General features: G+C 32.3%; 1 protein-coding gene across 1 annotated transcript in view; it reads left to right on the top strand.

The window, feature by feature from the left end:
* Positions 1 to 25,089, top strand: part of LOC112914100 (eyes shut homolog) — a 1,106,577-nt gene that overhangs the window by 497,487 nt on the left and 584,001 nt on the right. The window contains 1 exon segment of the mRNA XM_072749029.1: positions 21,738 to 21,928. Coding sequence (XP_072605130.1) covers positions 21,738 to 21,928 — 191 coding nt within the window.

Genomic DNA, 25,089 nt, shown 5'->3' with positions numbered 1-25,089 from the left:
TTCTTATATTTTTTCACTCTAGGCAAGTGAATGAACTATCTCACCTTGCGTAAACCCAGTGATCTGGAGAGGACTTGTACCATTGTATCACTTTGAAAGGGATCTCCAAATGTAGAAGCAGAAAAAACAGGCATCTTACTTTAAACAATAACATTATCATATCTCCTTCTGTTTTTCATTTTCATATTGTAGCAGATCTTCATAGAGTGTCTGAAATGTGACACATAATTAAGGTAGCTTACAATCAATCCAGTGCTAAAGACAGACATGTGAGTAGTTAGCTATATGTTAAGGCAGGACAGTAGGACAGCATGGATAGAGGACAATGAGGAGACATTAACCGTTTGTGTTCAGGCGAGCTAACTGAAGGCTTCTTGGGCTGAATGGTGCCTAGTGAGTATCATTTAAAAAAAAATCTAAAACAGTAACGTATTTGATACAAGAGACTTTCAAGTTAAGTGAAAGTTGTAATTACTATTCTCATTTTAAAGAAGAGGAATTAAGGCCTAGAGGTTCAAGTGACTTGTTTAGTATAACCGAATTAGTAAGTGGCTGAACTGGGCCTAGGACCCAATCATGATAGTAATAGTTGCCTGGTATTGAGTATTTACTATGTGCCAGAGATTGTGTTAAGAACTCAGTATTTTTTTCTTATTTAATATTCATAGCAACCTATGAAGTAAACCATATTTGTGGATATCTTGAGGAGAAGTAAAATGATGAATTGGAGGATTATTATATTTTAGCTTTAGATAATAGAGCATGAGGAGATTAAACAAATTAAAAAAAGACACTGGGAGAGACTGAGAAGGATTTGTGAACATAAGAGTGTCTTTAGTAATTCAGACTTGCTAATATACTACTAACTTGATCATAGTGTAAAAGAAAAAGGAAAGATATTTGTAAATCCGTGTTTTCTCACCTGTTTTCTAGTTGGCCAATGTGTCATGATGGGAGACCCCAGGAGAAACAGCTCAGTTTGAAAACAACTGTGGCTATCCATTGTCCTGAAAGCTTTCCCTGCCCTTTACTGTGACCAAAGAGAGCTGAATTCACAAGAGAGTTAGAAGAGTTACAATTGGGACAACACAAATGCTATATCATTTCATATAAGAAAAATTGAAGTTTCAGTAACTTACCCAAAGATTCACAGTTATTAAATTGAACTTAGGTTTTCTGACTACAAAACTCAAATTGTTTAATCATGGTACTGTGTTGCTCTTCTGGAATACATAACATGCTACATCTTAACAAAAACTTTCTGCTTCTAATGCAGGTTTTTGAAATAGAGTGTACATGAAAATTTACCACATTGAATTAATTCTGATAAAACTGGTAATTAACTGTGACCATCAATATTAATAGCAGGAAGTGAAAATAGTTATGATCTGTGGTTCCTATCATCATGAAGTGTGCAAATTTGTAATTAACTTGATAAGCTTCTAGAATACCAATAGGATTTAAGTCAATTTTAAGAGTATTCTCCTGTATTCATTCTATGATTCTAGGCAATAATCTTAATGAGCAATAAATAAGTAAGTAAACAGAAGACGAGTGACTGATAGTGGGAAATGCATGTGCTGTTTCCTAGTTACCTTTTTTCTTAAGCAGGAAAGCAACTTCTCATGGTATCACATGTGTGTATTGTCATTGTACTTTAACAACAGGAAGACATTATTTGGTATTTATTCTAGCCATGGGCAAATTATGAATTCATATGTAGAAGTTACCAAGATATCAGCATGTAGTGTATTTATAAACAAGAACTAGTTTATTAGGATGCACTGAAATAGGGGAGAACACACTGACGAATCTTAGCAGTACCTCAGGAGGGAAGTTAGAAGCGGCCTAGTTATAGGAATATGGGGGAGGGGTAAGCTTAAAATGATTAAAGGAGAGGGTTTTTCAAGTTGGGGAATTGAAAGTGGACGAAAATGGGAGTATAATAGCTTAGAATTTGTAAATACAGTTAAGCTAAGGTTTTGAAGCAATAGTAAGCTATTGCTTGATAAGTGAGCTATTTTGATCAGATGAGCAGATAATTGGTTCTGATAAATTGGCTTGTATGAATATCGTGTAATAATAAGTGAGATTATTTATTGATGTAGTCTTATCTTTGCATACAAAGATTTCCTAGTATCAACAACTAAGTCACGTTACCAAAGGTGGATTATAAGCTTCTCTAAATTATGTTAACTCAGGCGGCCCCATTCTATGTGGGAACCATTCTGGCTGTTTATCCACAAGTCTCAAGGTGAAAGTCCAGAGATCCTTTTTTACTCTGTTAGTGCCTGTTCTGTTCGTGCCGTTTTGTTATGTAATCCATAGCTTACTATAATTCTGACATCTATTAAAAGGAATTTGAATAATTTTTAAAGTGAAAATTAGGCACATGGCCTTTTATTTACTGTTTATTTGTTAATATGTAGTACAATTATATTTGATTTCCTAGCATTTACTTATAAGTGGCATTAGGATTTCTGTGTTGGCTTTGTAATCATGAATTCTAAAAAGGTCATATTAGCAAATATTTTATTCATTAGTGCTTAAGTGTGTTAGTTGAGAAACATTTACTGACAACAGATTGACTTATGTATAGCAATTACTGTTATTTTTTATTCATATTAAAGTAGTGTGCCATGGCATTGGGTAGTTATTTCTCCATTTATATACTATAAAATAAACATGACACCAAAGTTGATGTTATTAATGACACTTAGACTTTTATATTTCAAATCTTAATTTCCCAAGCTACATAAAATACAACAAGATAAATATATCTAGAGTTTTTATTAAATTATAGTTGTATCTTCTTCTTTTATATTAGAAACTAAATTTTCTTCTAAATTTTCTTTTGCCTAACAAATATGATTTGACTAATAAATGCTAGATAGTTACTACCATTATGGTTTTGTTTCATCAAAATAAATACAGATGATCCCTAACTTAGGATGGTTCAGCTTACAATTTTTTGACTTGCATTTAAAAACAATGCATAATCAAAAAAAACAAAAAACAAAAATCAAACAAAAAAAATGCATAATCAGTGGAAACCGTGCATTGAATTTTGATCTTTTCCTGCACTAGCAATTTGTAATACGATACTCTCGTGATGCTGGGCAGGGGCAGCAAGCCATAGTTCCTAGTCAGCCACAGGATCCCAAACATAAAATGATACAAACATTCTGTACCAACTAATACAACCATTCTGTTTTTCACTTTCAGTACAGAATTCAGTAAATTACATGAGATATTCAACACTTGATTTTGCCCAGATGTAGGTTAATGTAAGTGTTCTGAACATGCTTAAGGTAGGCTAGGTTAAGCTATGATGTTGGGTAGGTTAAGTGTATTAAATACATTTTAAACTTAGAATATTTTTGATTTGTGATGGGCTTATTGGAATATAACCCCATCATATATGAGGGAAGGTCCGTAATAAGAAAAATCAATGCCCAAATTTATTATTCTTTGTAGCAAAATTGTGGGCTAAATATTATAATTTTAATTCAAATTATAAAAATACATCCTTTCATCTTCTGTGAGATATCAAAGTGTTTTTAGTTGAATTCCTTCATAAAAACATAAGGTTTAAATCCAGCCTTATAGCTGAAGGATGGTATGTGTGTGATTATTTCAGGATGTCATTATGACATATTAAGCTTGGATGGACCAATGATGACAAAATTGCTGCATTGAAATGACAGTGATTTTTAGCTATTTATTCCATTAACTCTTGTTTAATGTCTTATTTAAACTCCCTAAAGTACTGTTTTTGTAGATAGGTGCTAGTATGTAGATTAATATTTGAGATGTATTTTGTTTGTTTAAGATTTTATTTATTTATTTGACAGACAGCTCAAGCAAGGGGAGCAGAAGGGGGAAAGAGAGAGGGAGAAGCAGGCTCCCCAAGAATCAGGGAGCCCGATGTGGGGATCGATACGAGGACAAAATAACTTGAGCCTAAGGCAGATGCTTAAGCAACTGAGCCAACCAGGTGCCCCTTGTTTCTGTTTCTGATGTGTCTATTTCAATAGTCATATTTAAATGTCTCCTAATCAGCTAATATACCTGTTTTTCTTAATTTTTGTAGCTGAAATATCTACATGGTAAACCAAATTCTCCACTAAATTGATCAGTAAAAAGACTTTAAATTTATACTTATCATTTCCTGGAAATAAACAAAATGTCAGCTTGATGAGTTCTGACAATGGCTAAACATGTTCCTTCAAGTCAAGATGAAAGGAAAATGGTTTTATAAACATGCTAAATTTACTGAACCAAATATGAATCTGTGTGTTTTCTGATGATTTTTCTTCTCATCACTACATTTCTCCCATGTTGACTTCTAAGATTAATTAATTTGTAATGGTCTAAATCAAGACTAGTCTCAGACAATTGGGAGAGCTGACTCTCATAGGCTCCTCACTTCTTTCAAACAGAATTATAAAAATGCAGTGACAGCAGCAGGATCATTTTTACTTAGCCTCCATTAGCAGGGTCATCAGAAGGGAAGGCTTGTGGACACTTAGAACCTTGTAGCCGTAACTGATTTGTACTTTTATTCAGTTTTTTCCATTTCCTTTTATAGTGAATTCTGGCACCCTAATCTAATATAATTCTAGAATATACTATAAAGGGCACAGGAGATCTGAGACAGCAGAAGCCATTAAAGATTTTATCAAGGATAAGAAACAATTTCCTTTCAAATAAGGAAAATTAGTCCCTGAAAAGAAAAAAAAAATAGGTGGAACAGTTCTTGACTCATAGTGGGTACTTGGCCTGTCACAGCTGAATAATGAAATGAAAGAATGAATATAGTGAACTCTTTACTCTGGCAAAATGTGTGAAGAGTCTTCTTTTCTTCTTTTTTTTTTTTCTTTTAGAATCTTTTTTTCTAGCAACATTGGCACTATCACCAGTTTGTTAACTTCTCTAAGCAAGAAAGGAAAAAACCTTATCTCAGTAAAGGCAGAGAAGCAGAGCCCTTGGCTATGGGGAAGCTGTAGTACAATAGAGCTAGAAGGGACGTCATGTTCCCTTTCAGGATTCCCAAGATTTCCTGGATTCACAGGAGTCTTAGACAGTGCTAGTAGGATGAATGTGGAACCAGTTACTCATGAATATTTTCATCCTTGTTTATGAAAAGGAGCAAATGTATCAATTGTGCACATGAAGAATGAGTTTTGAGACTGAGTTATTGAAAATTCTTAGAGTTGGTAAACAAATTTTAACATATCAGTTATATTAACTTTGTTATTTAAACTTCTTTGTAATAGTTCCTTGTTTTTAGGAAAACCTGAAAAATGTTATGAAAGCAAAATATGGCTTTGAGTAGTAGTGGATGGGAGAATATGCTATGGAAAAATAACTAAGAAAACTAAATAGTTGAGTTTTTGTCTGCTCCAGATTGTTCATTTTAAGACCACAGCTCTGCTTCCCAGGATAGATATTGAACATCCAGGACTTAAATCAGTGCAATATCTGACATAGGTAAAGTAGAATCCAGTCAGATGTGTCATTTAAAATGGACATTTTCTTAGGGATAAAATTGCATAGAGATTCCAGAGTTACTCAGGCAACAAACTAAAAACTAGTCTAACCACCATCCCATTTACAATTATAAAGTTTTACTTTTCAATTTGTTTTTATTACATAGTGAATAAATACAAAATACAACAAAGACAAACTACATAAATAAAGAATGACACATGAAAGAACTATACCTACTGGCCACATAACATAAGAAGTAGAACATTATCAGCAACTTTTTAACACCCATATCCCATGGCTTTCATTTTGCTTATTAATCTTTGGTACTTTTTTATAATTATACATCACTAAACAATGTAGTAATATACATGCATTATTTATTATATATAATAAATAATGTATTTTATTGTAAAATTATTTTATTTTAAAATTTATGTACATAAATTTTACAATATTGTATACATTTTTTTGCTGCTTACTTTTTGATCAACATTTTACTTATTAGAATCTTCCATGTTAATGCATACTGCTTTTTTCTTACTACATGCATGCATGAGCTTCTTCAGGGCATAAGCATAAAATAGACTTGCTGCATCATAGAGGGTAAAAACATTGATTTTTTTTTGATGATATCAAAACATTTTCCAAAATGACTTCATTTGTACCAAATCCCAATCAAATTCTGTAACAGGATTGGTTATTTTATAAATTTAGGGACACCTGGTATTTTCATACTGAAAGTTTTTGCCATTTAGATAATTATAAAAAATATCTTATTGGAGTAATTTGCAATCCCTGAATGCTAATAAAGATTAGCATTTTTTCTATGTTACTGGTAATTCATATTTTCTCTTTCAGAAACGTTTTTCCAAGTCATTTATGATCTTTTAAATTAGATTAATTGCTTTTATTGGATTATAGTTTCAGTTTGTCCATGTTTAATTTTGGATTCTGTGTTTAATGTTGGATAACTGATCTCAGTTATATGTTTTGCAAATGCCTTTTTGGTGTTTATGGCTTGTTATTTTTAGTGTTTTCAGATTAACATAAATCCTTAATGTCCTCAAATATGTCCATCCTTTCATTTTTGAATTATTGTTTTTGTGTCTTTTTAAAGAAATACTTCTTTTGCTAAAATAAGTGTTCTGCTATATGTTCTGCCAAAAGCATTAAAAAGCTGTTTCCCCATGTACTTCGTAAGCCACATCGAATTGATATTTTTACATATGGCTTTTAATTATGAACAATTTCAGTTTTGTTCATAAGGACAAAAAATTGTCTCAGTATCATTTTGAAATATTTGCTTTCTCTCTCTTGCTTGCAAGGACATCTATTTTGTTCCTTGATTTTTTCAGACCAAGAAAATAAAAAAGGCAATACTTACTTGTTCTTGATTCCTTTAGTTTTTGAATGACTTAAGGCAAATTTTCTCCTTCATGTTAAATTTCCTTAGGAGACTCTGACAGTTCTTAACTTTTTGTACTTCCATTACTGTACAATATCTTCCTCATATTTTAGCACTTAGAATATGGTGCAATATATCCCCATAGCATACTTTCCCCCTATGTAAACATACCTATCTTTCCCCCAAAACATTTATTTTCTTTTCTCTTTTTTAAAGATTTTATTTATTCATGAGAGACACAGAGAGGCAGAGGCACAGGCAGAGGGAGAAACAGGCTCCCTGCAGGGATCCCAAGGTGGGACTCCATCCCAGGACTCTGGGATCATGACGTGAACTCAAGGCAGATACTCAACCACTAAGCCACCCAGATGCCCCTCCCCCAACTTTCCTATTGTTTACTAAAATATAAGGAAATTACTCCTGCAGCAAAATTACGAAGTTTGGAAAGGCAGTCTTTTCATGCGCTTAAGATTTGGTTTGTCACTATAAATGGCAGAGATGAGTCAAGTGCACTACTTTTATATTTACTATGATTTCAGATATAAGTATTACATCATCTTCTTTGTGTTCTGCATTTTTTTTTCTTTTGTCTTTTTTCCCTTGGCTATGTTTTGATTGCAGGAGCTTTTCATCGAGTCTTTGCTCTAAAATTATAAGTTATCTGCTGTTTCTGTTTCTTCAGTGTTAGTCATTAAATTTTCATCATGCATATGTACAATGTGTAAATTTTATCAGTATTTATTCGATATTCCTACCAAATACAAGGATCTTTGAACACTGTTTCTCATCTCTGCCCTTCTCTTTATCTAAGATTGTTTTCCATTTTTAACTCCATATTATTTTATACCAGAAATCAATTATTATATGTTTAGTCTTATCTATAAATCTTGTATTCCTTTGTTCAGGTTGTTTTATTTTGCAAACTTTTCATATAATTCTTAAATATTGCTTTTCCATATTTTTTTTCTTCTCTACTTTTGAACTCTAGATGAGTACATATTAGATTCTTCCCTCTTTCTAGCATGTTTCTTAACCCTGTTTTCATACTTTTTATCTAGTGTTTGCTGCACTCTGGATATTTATTCATATCTACATTTCAGCAGATTAATGATCTTTAAAGCTGTGTTTTCCACTGAGTTTTTGTTTCAGATATTTTATTTTTCATTCTACAAGTTTTATTTGATTCCTTTTCAAATATTCTTGGTCCTATGTAATAGTTTTTCATTCTTTACATTTTTTATTCAATCTCTTACTTTTTAAACATGGAGCAAAACTATTTTATATTCTACATCAGATTATTTCATTAGCTGAAGTATATATGTTTTTTATATTCTTGCTGATAGTTTTTTGTTCATGGTGCTTTGTTTTTTTTTTGTTTTTTTTTTTTTTTTTTGGATGTTTGTCAATTCTTTGAAAGCACCTTGACTTGGAGTTTTATTGATAGGAATTCTTAGAATTCTGGTTTTAAAATGTGTTATTCTACTTAGGTTTTGTGATTTTATTTTTCTGCCAAACACTTCAATACAGCAAACTTTGTATCACTTAAATAAATACTAGATTTGAGGTCTTCCTAAATTAATATGAATACATATGCATTAAATTAATACATCTAGAATGCACTTTATATATTAGCAAATTCATTCTGTAAACATACAGGAGGACTAGATTTTGGTTATAAATGCTCAGGATTTCTTTCCCCTTTTTTCCCAGCACTATGGCCAAACAGTCATTTCTTTACCAACTTCTTATATATGGCAGGTTTATTTATATCTCCCTTTTGGGGTTTAGTTTATGCAGGGATTTCTTATTTGACTCCTAATTTTGAATGGGACCTACACTCTTCTTTCCTATCATGTGCCTCATCAAAACAGAAGTTTTCAGACTTCTACAAGGTCAGCCTTGTAGGAATATAACTTCATTGCACTTCCATTTGTATAGTTTTCAACTTCCATATCTAGATTGGCCTCTGCTCAATATTGCATTTTAAAATGCTTATTAAAATGTTTAGCCACTATATTTTATCTGTTTATATTTATCTGTTTTATCAGGTAAATATAGCCCTACATTCTCATAGAATGGAAGGAAATGGAATCTGATTATTCAATTATGACACTTTCTTGTTGGAATTAGCACATATCTAGCAACTCTGGGAAATCACTGGTCTCACTTTTTGCTACATCCACAGTGACACTACTTTTATAATAAACCAAATTAGTTCAAATTTGTATTTCTATATTATAAACCAAATTATGCATCTAATTGAATAATTCCCACTTTTCTAGAAATTCCAAAAATTGAAAGACTCCTAAGTATCAGGTCTAAGGTTTCCCATCAGATTTACAGTATTAGATGAAGCCTTGGTAGTAGAGTCTTGAATATAAAGATCACCTGTGGACAACATTAGCTTAAGTAACATTTGTAGATGTAGACTGAATGTAATAAAATGTGTTATAATATATAATACTTCTCTATAAGAAGGGAAGATTCTACAGGTCTATGATTTCTTGATAAACTTACAGTTTCAACAAAGACCAGAACTGTAATATAATCCTGATAGAGTGAGGCAGAGTTCACATGTATTTTGGGTAGTCCTTTATTTTTTTTAAAGATTTTATTTATTTATTAATAGAGACCCAGAGAGAACAGAGAGTCAGAGACACAGACAGAGGGAGAAGCAGGCTCCATACAGGGAGCCCGACGTGGGACTTGATCCTGGGTCTCCAGGATCACACCCTGGGCTGCAGGCAGCGCTAAACTGCCACACCACCAAGGCTGCCCATGGGTGGTTATTTATTTATTTATTTATTTATTTATTGTGGTCCTTTAAAACAAGAGTTTATTAACTAAGCTTAGAAGTAATTCTGTAGGAACATAAATAATTCTGTGGACTTTCTAACTGAAAACTGTAGATTAACAAAAACTAGCAGTCCAGTTAAAGATGATTAAACTTATAAATTTACCTGCATTTCCTCCTGAAATCCTACAAATAATAAGAAATATATATATATATATATATTTTAGGTAGAAATCCACTAAGACAAAGATATAATGGTAGAAGAGAAAACAGACATAAACATTTGGAAGCTGAGAAACAATTGGACAAATGATAACAGACTAAACAGACCTGTGAATTTGGAAACTAAAATTGGCAGTCAGAAATATAGAGAGCATGGTGATTGATAGCACAGAATCTATAAAAGCCTCAGGAAATGGCAACACTAGATGATGGGAAGTGTGAGCAAAAGTGGAGTAAAAATCCCACTAGTTAAGTGTTTTAGAGTTGATACATTTTTTACCAAACCACCTATGTGCTGACATAATCAGCAGTCCTTGAATGAAATCCGACTAATTTTTAACCTTAATATGTCAGGTTATCCTGCATAGCCCACTGAGCTCGCTGAGATGTACAAGGACATCCAGATGACAAGAAGCTTCAAATCTTTACAAGATATTTTCCCAAGGAAATTCATATCTTTTATTTCTCACTTTTTATTGCAGTTTGTTCTCTAAGCTTTATATCACTCAAATTAACACATCTTTATAACAATTTTGGAATTAAAAGAATGCATTTTGCATTATAGAATGTGTCCTCAGAGCTGTGAAGTGGAAGTTTTTTTTTTAATAGTAGGAGAAATAAAAATATAAAACTGATTATTGCAGCTTGGAGACATTCTAAAAATTGACGGATTTTAAAGTTCTATCAATATGCTTATTAGAATTTTTCATCTATATATGTGTATATATACATATAATTTTTAATTATTTATCTGTTGTTTTTAAGTAGGTTCCATGCCCAGCATGGAGTACAACACAGGGCTTGAACTTACTATCTTGATATCAAGACCTGAGCTGAGATCAAGAGTCAGACACTCAACCAACTGAGCCACTCAGGTGCCCCAACCATTAAAATTGTTCTTAACTAGATGAACTTTCAGTAATATAATGTTTTTCTGTTAGACCACTGGAATTTTCATATGTAACAGTTTCAAAATGGGTCTAAGGAAAACAAACTCTGTGTTTAATGTGTTTGTTCCTCAGCTTTCCATTAATGCCATTCCCAGGATGGTTACAACCCCCACCCACTCTTCCTTCTTTATCCTGATTTTTCTGGCCCTTACCTCCATTCTGGGAATGTCATTTTTTTGACTTGTAACCTTCCCCACTGTACTCTCATAACAAAAAAAAGATATCATCTCTTTTTTTCTTTTCATCATACTTCATTCCAAAAGGACTAGAAATGGCTTAAAAATGCCACATAGTACAAATAACTGAGGAAACATGATGTACTTTATGCCTTGACTTATTTTAATTATGAACCTACATGTTGATAAAAGTCATACTAAAGTGTCAGTGGCAAGTAGGCCTTTTAGAGTTTTCTAAAAGTAGCTGTTTTCAAAATAAATCCTCTAACCTATCACACCTGAGGGAAGATGTTTTTATGCAAGAACCATTCCCATCAGGGACATTTAGGTGGGTCAGCGGATGAGTTTGAACATCTGCCTTTGGCTCAGGGCATGATCCCTGGTCCTGGGATCGAGTCCTGCATTGGCTCCTGCAGGGGGCCTGCTTCTTCCTCTGCCTATGTCTCTGCCCTGCTCTCTGTATCTCTCATAAGTAAATAAAATCTTTAAAAACAAAACAAAACATTCCCATTCAGTGCAAATTAAAGACTGCTGTGTGTGTATGTGTGTGTGTGTGTGTCTGTACATCAGGGAGGGGGAAATTTTCTCCTACCCCTCTTGATTCTTTTGGCTAGTCTAATAATTAAGTTGATATAAGACAGATTGACAAGAGAAAAAAAAACATTTAATTCATACATACAGCAATCTCATAAATATGAAATCCCAGAAGTGATCAAAGCAGGATATTTATATACCTTTTAGACAAACAATAAATTTGTGAAGCACTGACAAGACAAAGAAACTTAGGCTTGGGTACTAATAAGTAAAGAAACTGAACAGTTTTATTTCCATAGGCCTCTTGGCCCTGATTTTTCTGCCTTTGGTATTAAGGATGTCTCTCTACCTCCTTGTACAGGGAAGTTACCTTTAACATGGGAAATTTATTTCCTACTCTCAGTGGGAGAGGATGGTCAGAGTGTCTTTTTGTACCAGCTGTTTCTCTAATAACTTTAATTCAAAATAATCAATATGCCACTTCGGCATACTTTTGAGAAGCCTGCCCTGAGCTCCATATATACATATATGTGTGTGTATAAAACCATATTATCTATATATTTCTTAACTTGCGTGGTATCCCTTTTGTCTTTGTATCTATGTCCCACAGTTTTGAGGAACATGATTTTTCATTTGTATTCTTCCCTGTAGCCAGCTGCTGGTTAATAGCAGAAATCATTCTTGAACCTCTAACAATGTTGAAAAAGCAGGTGAAGAGTTGAAAATTAAATTTAATTAAAACTGATTGCTAGGAACAAGGTGAGATATGGATAATCACTATTAACACCTTTATTTATCCTCGTATCTATCAGTAAAGTCTGAGCATCGAAAATAATTAAACCTGATAATTGCCAAGACAGCTTGAGGGGGACAATTAGACTATAGGCATCATTGAAGTAATATGATAGATTGTAAAATAAAGTACATGAAAAAAGAATATTTGATGAGTAAATATTAAGTATTTATGATTCTATTTTAATTACATATGAGTGAAGAATTAACTATTTAATTCCTTACGCATTGAGCAAATATTGTACTTTTGAAATGCTGCCCCAAATAAGCAGCAGTCTATCTAGACAATTAAAATGAGGTTTTAAAGTTTTATTAATTATAATGTAAGTTACTCATTTGGTTATGTTGCATAAAGGAGAGTACCGGTAATAGCTTTTGTGTTTTATTTTACTGGAAATTAATGAAAAACACATATCAGCAATTAGTTTTTAGAACTTGTTAAATTGATACTTTATTCCCAGATGTATTATGGGCAACCATTATAGTCTAAATCTGATAGCTTCTGATAAATATACAATGTGACGTGCCTGCTTATTTTTATCCATACTTAGTGCCCTAGTCTCTATTATGATGATGTACGTTGGCAGATAAAAATTACTTTTTTTTATTTTAAAGATTTTATTTATTATTTTAGAGAGAGATAGTGCAAACAGGGGAAGGGGCAGAGGGAGGGAGAGAGAGAGAGAGAAAATCTGCTGAGCACAGAGCCCCTGTGGGGTTTGATCTCATGATCCTGAGATCATGACCTGAGCTGACACCAAGAGTCAGACACTTAATGAACCACCCAGGCACCCCAAAGTTACTTATTCAACATAAATACTTATATGTTTATAAAGTTGTTAATACTAATCTTCTATATAGAAAAAGTAATTTGTCAGAATCATAAGAAAAAGTAAATACAAAGTCATCTCAATATTGAAGCAATAAATCCATCCTAAATTTGCATGAGTGTCTTTCAGGAGACTGCTAGAGCCCTAGAGCAACAGAGAAATCCTGAGTCATTCCTTTTGTTTTCTTTGTAAATTGGTTGATCAAGGGAATGAAAGGTTTAAGTGATAACAAAGGTTTCCCAGTGCTACCACATTCTTCTCTCTCTGTGGAATGGCATTTTCCTCATCAAATTATGTTTTAAGTAGTGGGTAGATTTCAAATAAAATAGGAATACTTATAAAACCCCATATGCATGGGCAGCCCTGGTGGTGCAGCGGTTTAGCGCTGCCTGCAGCCTGGGGTGTCATCCTGGAGACCTGGAATCGAGTCCCACGTCGGGCTTCCTGCATGGAGCCTGCTTCTCCCTCTGCCTGTGTCTCTGCCTCTCTCTGTGTGTCTCTCATGAGTAAATAAATTAATCTTAAAAAAGAAACAACAGCATATGCCTATAATATTCCTTAAACATTAAACAGGAGAAGGAAAAATTATACACCATCTCGAAGATTAAATGTAACTCAATTTCAGGGTAGATTTATTAATTAAATATTTATTGCAAAGCAGCTAAAAGCTCAATAATGATTTTCTATCTATCTATCATCTATCTATCTATCTATCTATCATCTATCTTTTTTTTTTTTTTTTTTTTTTTTGAGACAGGATCTTAAGCAGGCTCTATGCCCAGCATGGAGCCCAAGGGAGCACCATCTCACAACCCTGAGATTGTGATCTAAGCCAAAATCAGGAGTCAGACACTTAACCAACCGAGCCACCCAGGCACCCCTATAAATTATTTTTAAAAAGCAATACTCAAAACTGGATTATAAACACTTTGGAGCCCACTAGGGCACTCTTTGTACATTTAGTGATGCTAATCATTACACTACATTACACTAGTCTCTCACATTACAGAGAATGTAAGAATTCAGCGTAAGGATCCACACTGGACCTATTATAAATGAATGTGTTTTTTTTTTTAAAGAATCGAAATACTGTATGTTTAAAATAATTGATAAGCAGCCTTGTTCACACAGAATAAAATTGGTTAAAGAACATGTGCTTTGATGAAAGAAGCCAATTTCTGAGATCTACTACTTTGATCAAATTACCTTCCCTAAGCTTCAGTTTCTTAGATAAACTGGCCTGTAAGAACATTGGCCTTTCATGTTTCCCTGGTCAAGATGAGAATCAAATTAGATGATGCATATAAAGGTGCTATGTGAAGAATAAAGTATAATATGCATTCTCATTAGTAGTCAAAGTTGCATGTTTAGTTTTATTCATATTTTTTACTATCATAAAAATAGGTAAGAATGTGAGCTTCTCCTATTATTATGGGAATAGTGGGAACTTAAGGATCTCACAACAGCTCCACTACATAAACGCCTTGGAATACTTAGGGTTCTACCCAGAACTGTATAATGTGGCAATACCCTATGCTTCAGACCTTCCTAAATATATGCCTGAGAAAAATATAGAGCATAAACATGAAATACCTATTTTAAAAATAAGTTTTAGGGGCAGCCCTGGTGGCTCAGCGGTTTAGTGCCACCTTCAACCCAGGGCCTGATCCTGGAGACCTGGGATCGAGTTCCATGTCGGGCTCCCTGCATGGAGCTTTCTTCTCCCTCCTCCTGTATCTCTGCCTCTCTCTCTCTGTGGGTGTGTCTCTCATAAATAAATAAATAAATAAATAAATAAATAAATAAATAATCTTTAAAAATAAAATATAAATAAGTTTTAGTTGCAAAACCTTTGTGTTTCGAGGCTTCTTTCACATATACAGTAGTATTCTGTTATAGGTAGTCTGGCTTTCTGTGGTTTCAGTTACCTGTGATCAATTGTGGCCTGGACGCAGATAATCCTCCTTCTAAGGTACTGTCAGAAGACCAGTAGTAGCCAAACACTGTATCACAGTGCCTCTCTCATTTACCCCACTTCATTCCATCAGGTAGGCATTTTATCATCTCACATCATCACAAGAAGGAGGAGTACAGTACAATAAGATGTACATGTAGGGTTCAGTACTATCTTTAGTTTCAGGCATCCACTAGGGGTTTTGAACATATCCCCCACAGATAAGGGGGGACTGCTGTACAGACTAGAGCAAATTCTTTATGAAGCAATTCCATATATATTATAATGGAACAACTTTGTTATTATCATTGCATTGATAAACTAAGAGACTCAACGAGGTTGAAATATTTCTCTAAGATTCTATGCTTTTAAGTGATAAAGCACATAATTAAGCCCAAGAATCCTAACTACAATTAGATTTGTTGTAACTACCATTTCAGAATAGGTACCACCTAAATTAATGGGTAAAGATGGGGAAGTAGAGAAGTGAAGTGGCTTCTCTAAGGTAACACACAGTAAGTGACCAAAATAAAACTATAAAACACCTTGCAAGTCACTACTTGCCTGCTACAGCATTCTGATTCCTAATCAGTACATTAAATGAAATCCTTTATAATTGCTTTAATATGTTTTATAATTCTTAGTTTATAGTTTGAGTTACATTTGGGGTGGCAAGTAAACAAAAACACTGCCAAAATTAGAAATTGAAATTCATGTTGCCCAATTTATTTAATGAAGCTAAGTAAAACTTAAGTATGAAAATCAGAAAGGGTACCATGAAAAATGAAATTTTAAAAGCATTCTCCATCATGAGCTTAGATGAAATGTCCTAAACATGAATTTCTTGCAAATGAAATTCATGTATGTACACACATCATAAGCAAATGGAACTTATTTTGGGGATAAAATAGAAGTTAGTATTAGACTATCAAAGCTATAATTATAAGCATGTCAATAAGTGAAAAACTGATAAATTAAGTCCTGCTAAAAATTTCAGACAAGTACAGAATAGAAGGAAAATTCCTTAATGAGTTAAAAGATACCACTTACTAAAGAGCAAAACGTTACATTCAAAGCAGAAAGCATAAAAATCTTCCCTGAAAAAAAGAATCTCATTAATATTATTTCAGTTTAGTGTTTTTTTCTGATAGTCTTGTCACAGTATAAACTAATAAGATAGTTTAAGAATTATGAGCCAACGGATGAAAAATTTCATTACTCACAAATGACACGGTATTACAAAAACGGGAGTTCAATGAAGTTGCTCAATATACAGGTCAATTACATTTCAATATACCAACATAATTAAATATCTAATGTTACATTTAAAATAGCAACAAATTAAAATAAAATAAAATAAAATAACAAATTCCTAAGATTTTTAGAAGTTAATCTAAGAAAATACGCACATGATCTTTATGAAGAAAAGTTATATTAAAAATGTTTTAGATTACCTTGTAAAATGAAAACATACCATGCCCATCTTATGAAGATAAGGTATCACAAATATATCAATTAGTTACAGTTTTTTTCTATAAGATCATGGAATTCAAATCAATTACCAATATTAATTTTTATATACTTTATTTAATAGGACATTTGCACATGTAACTGGTTCTATTTATACCAAATGGCACAAGACAAGCAATATGCATCACAATCCTGAGGAAGGGTAATATGCAAGACTTGTCCTTTCAAAATCAAGACATCATAAATCTATACTAATTAAGTAAGCATTTGATTGGCTTGAGGTTGACAATCTGTCCAATGGAAAAGGATAATGATCTTGGAAACAGAACACATGTACAGGAAGGATGACGCATGACAGGACTGGTAATGCTGATGAGTACGGGAAGGTTGGCTACTCTATAGTTATCCTAGAGTGATTGGTATTCCATATTAAAAAGCAAAAAGGGTAAAAAAAGTTTGGAAAGATTCTATACGGAGTAAATATTAAGTAATTCTATCATAGGCAATTAACAAAAACAAATGTTTTTAAGCAGGAGAGTGGCATAATTTGATTTGTATTTTAAGAGTTACTTCCAGTCCTTAGAGGTGGCTGTATATGGAATTTTCTCTAATGGTAATCTTTTTCCAATTGCTGGTGAAAGGAAAATATAGTGATTATAGTTGTGCTTCCTTTCAAAAAGATTGTTAATTGCTTTGCTTTCAGAAAAAAAATTATTCAACTATTTGACTAGCTCTCTCTCAGCTTTCTTTGCAATCATCTATTTTCTTAAAATCTGCCTCTATAGCTCACATTTATCATACATTTCCTTTGGCTTAATCTTAACTGAATATTCCTTTCCTTCCTTAATCTTAAACTGAATATTCTGGCTTTTCACGTCAGTATTGTTTTGTAAACTTTTTTTTCCATCATACGATTAATACTTGCTCTATAAATTATGTCATTGACTTACAGTCCATGGACTAATCAATCTGTGAAAATCCATGAAAGAAACAGAGATTTCATGATTTATTTTGAAATATGCTTATTTCCTACAAAAGTATTCTCAAGTGGCATGAATCTTTAAATTGCCAGGAAAAAAAAACAGCATTTAAAAAAGTATATGTATTTAACAAAACCTGGCACATAGTGTATAAATGTTAATTTTCTTCCTTGCTCCTGCTTTATTAGTCAATATTGAGCTAATTGAGATGAATTTAAATGGATTGTATAAAGTTGGATTTTAAGGTGAATGAAATACAATTTGTAGAACATGGAAGTATAAAGAATTAAACATGTAGAGTATTTTGTAGTGATAAAATCCAAGTTCTTTCTAGAAATAATACAAATGAAGTAAACAAAGTCACAGAGAGTTTCTGTAGCTAATACATGGTTGCTGATCCGGTTATTAGTAGAACAAAGCATCAAGACTCAATGTTACTTAATAAACAGTCCAGCATATCTTCCTGTATGTATTATATTTAAGTGTTAAACGCAGTCTTTTATCACATTAGTATTTCTCTATTTTAATGGAAAATTTTGCATATACACACATATCACTAATGTTCACTATTATTTTCTAAATATTACTTCCAGGATGCATGAAATAAAAAGCCAATTTGCATTTTAGTTGTGAATTATTTAAAATGTAGCTGGTAATACATATTCCAGAAAGCAATACATTATCACTCTTTCTTTGAACAATTATTCATGGATTGCACTGGTATTAACAATAATTTATTGAAAGTACGGTTAAATAACACATGTCCTTTATTTAAACTATTCAGTCATTATAAAGTCATTATCAAACTACCTTGTAGATAAGCTTGGTATTCAATTTTTCCAAAAGATTCCAGTTTTCACATTTAACCTTACGTATAGAACACTAACAATGAAAAAGAGTCTGTTACTTAAAATCTATTTAGTATTTTGTGATCTACTAACCAAGAAACAAACAAACAAACAAAAAGTCTCAGGCTGAGGATCCTGTACTTTTAAGAATTACACATTTTATTTAAAGGAAAATATGCTGCTGGAGTAATTGTTTATAACTTATCAAAGAATTGGATATTATACACATGAGTTTTATTTTATTCTAACTTAAATGTTCATATATGCCTCAGTTCATATATGCCTCAAAACACAAGATCTTCTAATCTATTTAAAACCCTCCTTTGTACAGTAAGGGAGGGGAGGGTTATTGACTTCTTATTTTTCACTAAAATTGCTTTAAAATTTACTTTACCTTCATGTAGTGGGAATGGTTGTGGGTCAGTATGCACTGGAAAATAAAATAATTAGGTGTCAAAAAAATTTTGGCAACTCTCCACCTAGCAACAATTAAATTTTAAATATGTTTTGTGTATGGCTAGAATCATCCTTGTACTCCGTATGTGCTATTGGAAATGAAGGCAAGAACTATCACCTCAGAAGGGAGCAGCAGACGCAGGAAATTGGAAGTTCTAGCTTGGACATGTAATAGAGTACTTTGAGTCTTTGAATCTGACAGTCAGCTATTATTAGTCAGGAAATATGGCATGAATCTGGGGAAATACTGGGATTAGATTTTTAGTATTCTTCCAAGCAGAATACAAATTTTGTTCACTATGAATTCCTCCCCCCAGGTCTTAATAGAAATTTACTCCACCCTCCACAGTAGAATCAGTGACCAGTCTAGCCAGTTAACTGCTAGGAAAGGTTCATTCTATACTTGGGAAAATTCTTCCTTTCTTGAAAACATAGGAAACTGAGCGATTGGACACAAATGTGGAAGTATGTCATTTAAACTACCACTGCCCACCATATTAGAATCAGAAGAAGACAAGGCTGCTTAGAAATTCCCATGTGAATAGCAGAATGGAGGGACAGAGCAAATCTAGGTCTCCTCTGAGGAATGAACTGAGCTTTTTAGAGTCCATCTGAAAGCCCACCTTATTCTTGAAGTTGCTTTTACTTAAGCCATTGAATTTCTTTATTTCTGAAGCTACCTTGAATTGGGCTTTCTGGTTATATGTCCCAAAAGTATACAAACTCACTCAAAGCTATAATTATAATGTGAGGACATACAATTCAGGTAGATTCTTCTTTTTGAAAAAATGAAAACTGAAAGGCAGGAACTTATTTAATTGTAGATAATGAAAAATGTGTTGCATTATTTTACTCTAGTACATCATTACTGGAAATAGCCTCTACACTTACTCTTGCTTCAAAAAACTTCAGTGCTTACTGTCACCACTCTTTTTATTTGATTGTCTTTGCTAAAAATGTAAAATAAAATCTGTATTCATGCATGTGAATAGGAAACACTAGATATATGGTCAAATTACTATGGCTTTATTTAAAATATTTCATGATTTTCTTTATCCAAACAAAACACAATTCAATTTTCTCAATACATTTAAACAAAAGTTATAGTTTTTATAAGAGATAGTATGGTTTCACAAGCTTAAGAAAATCAAGCACTTGGCACAGAATGATGAACCAAACATATATGGCTCTTGACCTCATATACCTTACAAATGGGTGCATATGTAGGTTTACCAAACATATATGGCTCTTGACCTCATATACCTTACAAATGGGTGCATGTGTAGGTTTTCATGTAAAGCACTAGTCACATAATGACAAAACAACTTAAGTTTTAAAAATTAGTCCATAAAAAGACAAAACAATGAAATTAAAATTGAGTTTGCTATTGTCATTTGGATTGTATCTTTCCAAAGTCCTTAAAAATAAATAGTAGTTTCTTCCTTTCACCAATGTTGGGTCTATTCATGTAATACTAGTTTTCGTCTGAAAATAGTTCATGCTCTTTGACATTTTGAACTTTAAATCAAATGGCTATTTGTCTCCATTCCCAATTCATTCAAATAAGTGGCTGAAACCTTTTAAAATTACTTAATATGTGAAACTTTATTGCACTATGCAGGCAGCATCATTATTAAACTCTATACTGAATAAATATCTGTTTATGTCACATAACAATTGAAGCAGTTATCAAAATTAAATACACATTGATAATATTTTCCATCTTATTAAAAAAAACCTCATATGCTTTTATGTCTATAAAGTACACTTTTCGGGAAGTATTTTGAAATTTCTTATTTCTAGTTGAAAGAAGAAATTCTTTGAAGTTTAGCTGATTATTTCGTTAGAGTGTTTTACAAGTTTGAATATATAACACAATATTTTGAAAACTGTTGAAAACTTAAAATAAAAAACACTCCACATAGGGTATAAACTCTGTAGAAGATTTAAAGTACAGATTTTAAAAAAGAGTGTTATCTTATGGTGGGCAGCAAACTAAAAGTTTCATGAATAATCATTTGTATTAATTGTAAGAGAATAAAACATTAGAAATTCTAAAGGGAGTTTGTGTATTTATCGCAAAAGGAGGAGCAGAAGGGAAGAAGCAAAGGAGATAACTCATATCTATTGTTACAGAAATATCATCAATCAGTCAACTTTTTAATCAAACAAGCAAATTTTAATAATGGAAAGTAACATTAAAGGAGTAAACTAACTAGGTATCATTAATCACCTATTTATAAATTTAAGAAATGTAAATTGTCCAGATATTTTACTTGAAGTGTCTATATTTCATTTCAAAGATTAAGGCTAATTAAAATAGAATCATTCAGAAGATGAGGAAAAAAAGAACAAGGGAGTGATCATTTTTAAGGAAGTTCAGTTAAAATAGTGTTGCTACAAAAAGATGACAATTCCTTTACTTCTCAATAATCTCTTATCAACCTTCAAAAACTACTCAATTAAATTAACAGTAATGACATAAATCATAATTTGGTACCAACATGTTATATATACAGTGAATAAGAACTTCTTTAGAAAATGTTCCAATTTCTGTTGACCTGTAACATAAAGTATAGCTGAATGCACTGTTGAAGATTAATCATCTATATACTCCTGCCTTCCAGTGAGATTTGATCACGAAGCCCCCAGTATATAGAAATTATGATAAAGCACTGTGACTATGGCAGAGGAAACTGGTACCCAGGCTTGTAGCAGGCAGAAAAGAGTCAAGTATGAGCCACTTCAGAAGATATTATGCTAATGTTAATGTGAACCCAACTATTGAATATTCAACTCCAACCTAAATTGTATTTTCTTTCTGACTCCACAGATTTCAACTGTGCTTGTTATTATGGAGATTCATATCTAGAATTTCAGAAAGTGTTGTTAAATCCACAAAATAGCATATCACTAGAATTTCAGACCTTCAACTCCTATGGACTCCTGCTGTATCTCAAGCAAGACTCAGATTCAGTAGATGGGTTTTTAATTCAATTATTTATTGAAAATGGTACTTTACAGGTAAGTTACTACATTTATTTCATTTAAAGGAATTTTAGAAAGTTCTGATTCTTTAGTGGTGATTCTCAAAATTTTATCTTAAATATGTCTTTTATAACCACCAGTAGTCTGTGTGTTATGTTTTTGTAATTTTGTGTTCAATATTTATATAACAAAATAGAGTATTTTAAAAAGCTTTAATTCTCTGTTTTTAACCTTTTTTCCACTGTGGTGTTTCCAAGTATCCCAATGATAGAAATTGCCACCATTTTTTTATATCTTTAATGGAAGATGTGATCTGGGGAGCCCTAAAATTTTTTCAGACAATCCTTAAGGGAAAAACTACTTTCATAAAAATACTGATATTTGCCTTTTTCACTCTTATTCTCATAAGTGAACAGTGGAGTTCTTCAGAGACTTCATTTCATGTGAGATGTAATCTTTCTGATCATTAATGTAATGTGTACTTACACATTTTTGTATTTTAAAAATGTCTGTTTTAAATTTTAACATTATCCCATAATGTTAAAGGGGCATGGTCCTGGAATTCCAGGATTGAGTCCCACATCAGGCTCCCCTCCTTGAGGCTCCTTCTTCTCCCTGTGCCTGTGTCTCTGCCTCTCTCTCTCTCTCTGTGTCTCTTATGAATAAATAAAATCTTTAAAAAATAAAAATAAATAAAATTTAACATTATAATTATTGACAAACATAACCCGGTAAACAAAAACTCTTTGGGGTCCTCAGTAATTTTTAAGAGCACAAAGAGTTTCTGAGATCAAAAACTTTGAGATATGGATTTAACACACGGTAGTCTTATAACGACCCTTTTTAAAAATCCAAGATCATAAAGCTACCAAACACTAGGTTATAAAGCCAACTCTGAGTTGAAAGTCTTTGCTCTTCTTTCAACACCATTCTGCCTTAACAAATCAACTCATATTCTTGTAAATACCCAGATTTAGGAAGTCATCAAACTCATCACTTAGCATCAATTGGCAGTAAGCCAATTAACTCAACATAGAGTAATATATGAAACATAATACTGTATTTTTATCTACCATTTCTTTTCTGATATGATTTAAATTTGTGAATTTCCCTGAAACAGTGAGTTATACCTTATAAATTAAATAAGCCATATTCCAGTTTGATTTTCTTTAAATGTTCATCTTTCTTAAGTAATATAACTCATATATATCATTTAGTACAAAGTCTGATGCCATTAGTAAATATCAGCCAGATGTACCAATTAGTAGCAGTAGTATTTTTATTCATTCATGTATATGTTCATTCATTCATTGAACATTTATCTATTATCAATCATTTTGCCAGGTTCTGAGGATTCAGTGAAGAATAAAAACACTCTTTTTTTTCTTGTATAACTTATAATTGATTATAGAACAGGTAAAACAGGAGTAAGAAAATAGAATTATAAAATAAATAGAATACAGTAAGGAATCATCATAATCATTCTTACCCTTAAAGTTGGTTGATCTCTGCTCTATAGCATTTTTCTCAACTAAAGACCAAAATTTTCCATTAATCTTATAACAAGCAGAAAAAAATGTAGAGACCAAATGTAAAAAATTAAAAAACACACATAATATTGAACATTGGCCACACTCAAAATGTTTCCCTTCAGTACATTTTTCTGCCCTAGACTCAACTCCCATTAACTAAGTGTCTGTCTCAGTTAGAGGACATCACTGGGACATCTCCAAGAGACATTATGAGGAATTACCAGAGACTTGAGGGACTGTGGAAGAAAATATTTTATGAAACAATGAATCATTGGAGACTTCTTTCACTTTCAAATGAATGAAAATACTTTCATAATAGGTTGAATCAAGACATTGAGGAATTCTAAAACCACAATGGTTTAAAAAGACATGTAGAATTTCTTTTCTTTCACTATTATTTATATTCCCCAAATGAGTGAGAACATATGATGGGATGAGCACTGGGTGTTATTCTGTATGTTGGCAAATTGAACACCAATAAAAAATAAATTTATTATTAAAAAAAAGAATTTCTTTTCTTTAGGTTTTATGACAAAGGATATATATTGATATGTCTATAATAATTATTATTGTTTATTGAATTGAAATTCTATGTCAGCCTCCATCTTAAGAAAATTCATTAAGATCATGGGCTCTAGAGCTAGACTCAGTTTGGAGCCCAGCTCTGCCACTTAGGTGCTTTGAGACCTTGCAAGTCACTTAAGCGCTTTGTGCTTAAATTTACTCACTTGTAAAATGAGGGTAATAAAGATTGCTGTGAGGTTCAAATTAGTAAATGAATAAATGTTGTGATGTAAATGTAATACAACGAGTAAATAAAGTACATGCATATAAACACGTAGAAAGATGTCTGGGACATATTAATCAAATGCGAAGTTTAGGTATTTTCTCTCTGCATCTCACAAAACTGCTTCTCACAGAGTTTTTCGTATTATACATGCTTTTGGAACTCTTTTAAGAAATGTAGATAAAGAATTTTTACTTTGTTGTGTAAATCCAGAATTCTTGTTCTTTCTGCTCACATTGCTGCTTCCTTGGAATGATTTAAGGGAAATTTCAGTGTTATTCTATCTTCATGATTTTAAGATTTTCCTTGTTCCACTATGATTTGTTGAGACTATGCTCCAATTTCTTCATCTATTTTAAAAGTATAATCATATGAGGAATGCATTTATGTTACAGTTTTCACAAAAAGACATATTTATGGTTGCACTTCCACAGTGATCATAATTAAGACCTATTCTAGAAATGCAATGCAGAGTTGTTAGTCAAATGTTTTTTTTTAAGGAAATTTAAGTTTTAGGAAAGTTTAATAATATGAAACTTGATTTTTTAATTAAAAATTTTTTGAACCAGTTTTTAAAAACATTTTATTGGCTCTTTCTAATAACAAGGAAGTAAGTACATAGATAATGTCTATTGTTGAAACTCAAATACCAGTCCCCAGACTTACTTGTATTGCAAATCACTGTGCCTCCCTGGCGAGGGGCAAACCACTTCACCTCAGTTTCTACTTCTAAATAATGGAGCTAATAAAAGAATAGTACCTACTTCTAGATTTTTGTTTGTTTTGTAAGGAAGCAATCAGTTGTTACTTACAAGGTGTTTTAATCATTTGTGATGCGAAGCAATCACTCAGTAAATAGTCACTATATATATGTAGCC

This window comes from Vulpes vulpes, chromosome 1 (genome assembly GCF_048418805.1).
Source record: "Vulpes vulpes isolate BD-2025 chromosome 1, VulVul3, whole genome shotgun sequence".
In the NCBI taxonomy this organism is placed as follows: domain Eukaryota; kingdom Metazoa; phylum Chordata; class Mammalia; order Carnivora; family Canidae; genus Vulpes; species Vulpes vulpes.
The sequence above is the reverse complement of the archived record's forward strand: the minus strand, read 5'-3'. Positions and strand labels throughout refer to the sequence as shown.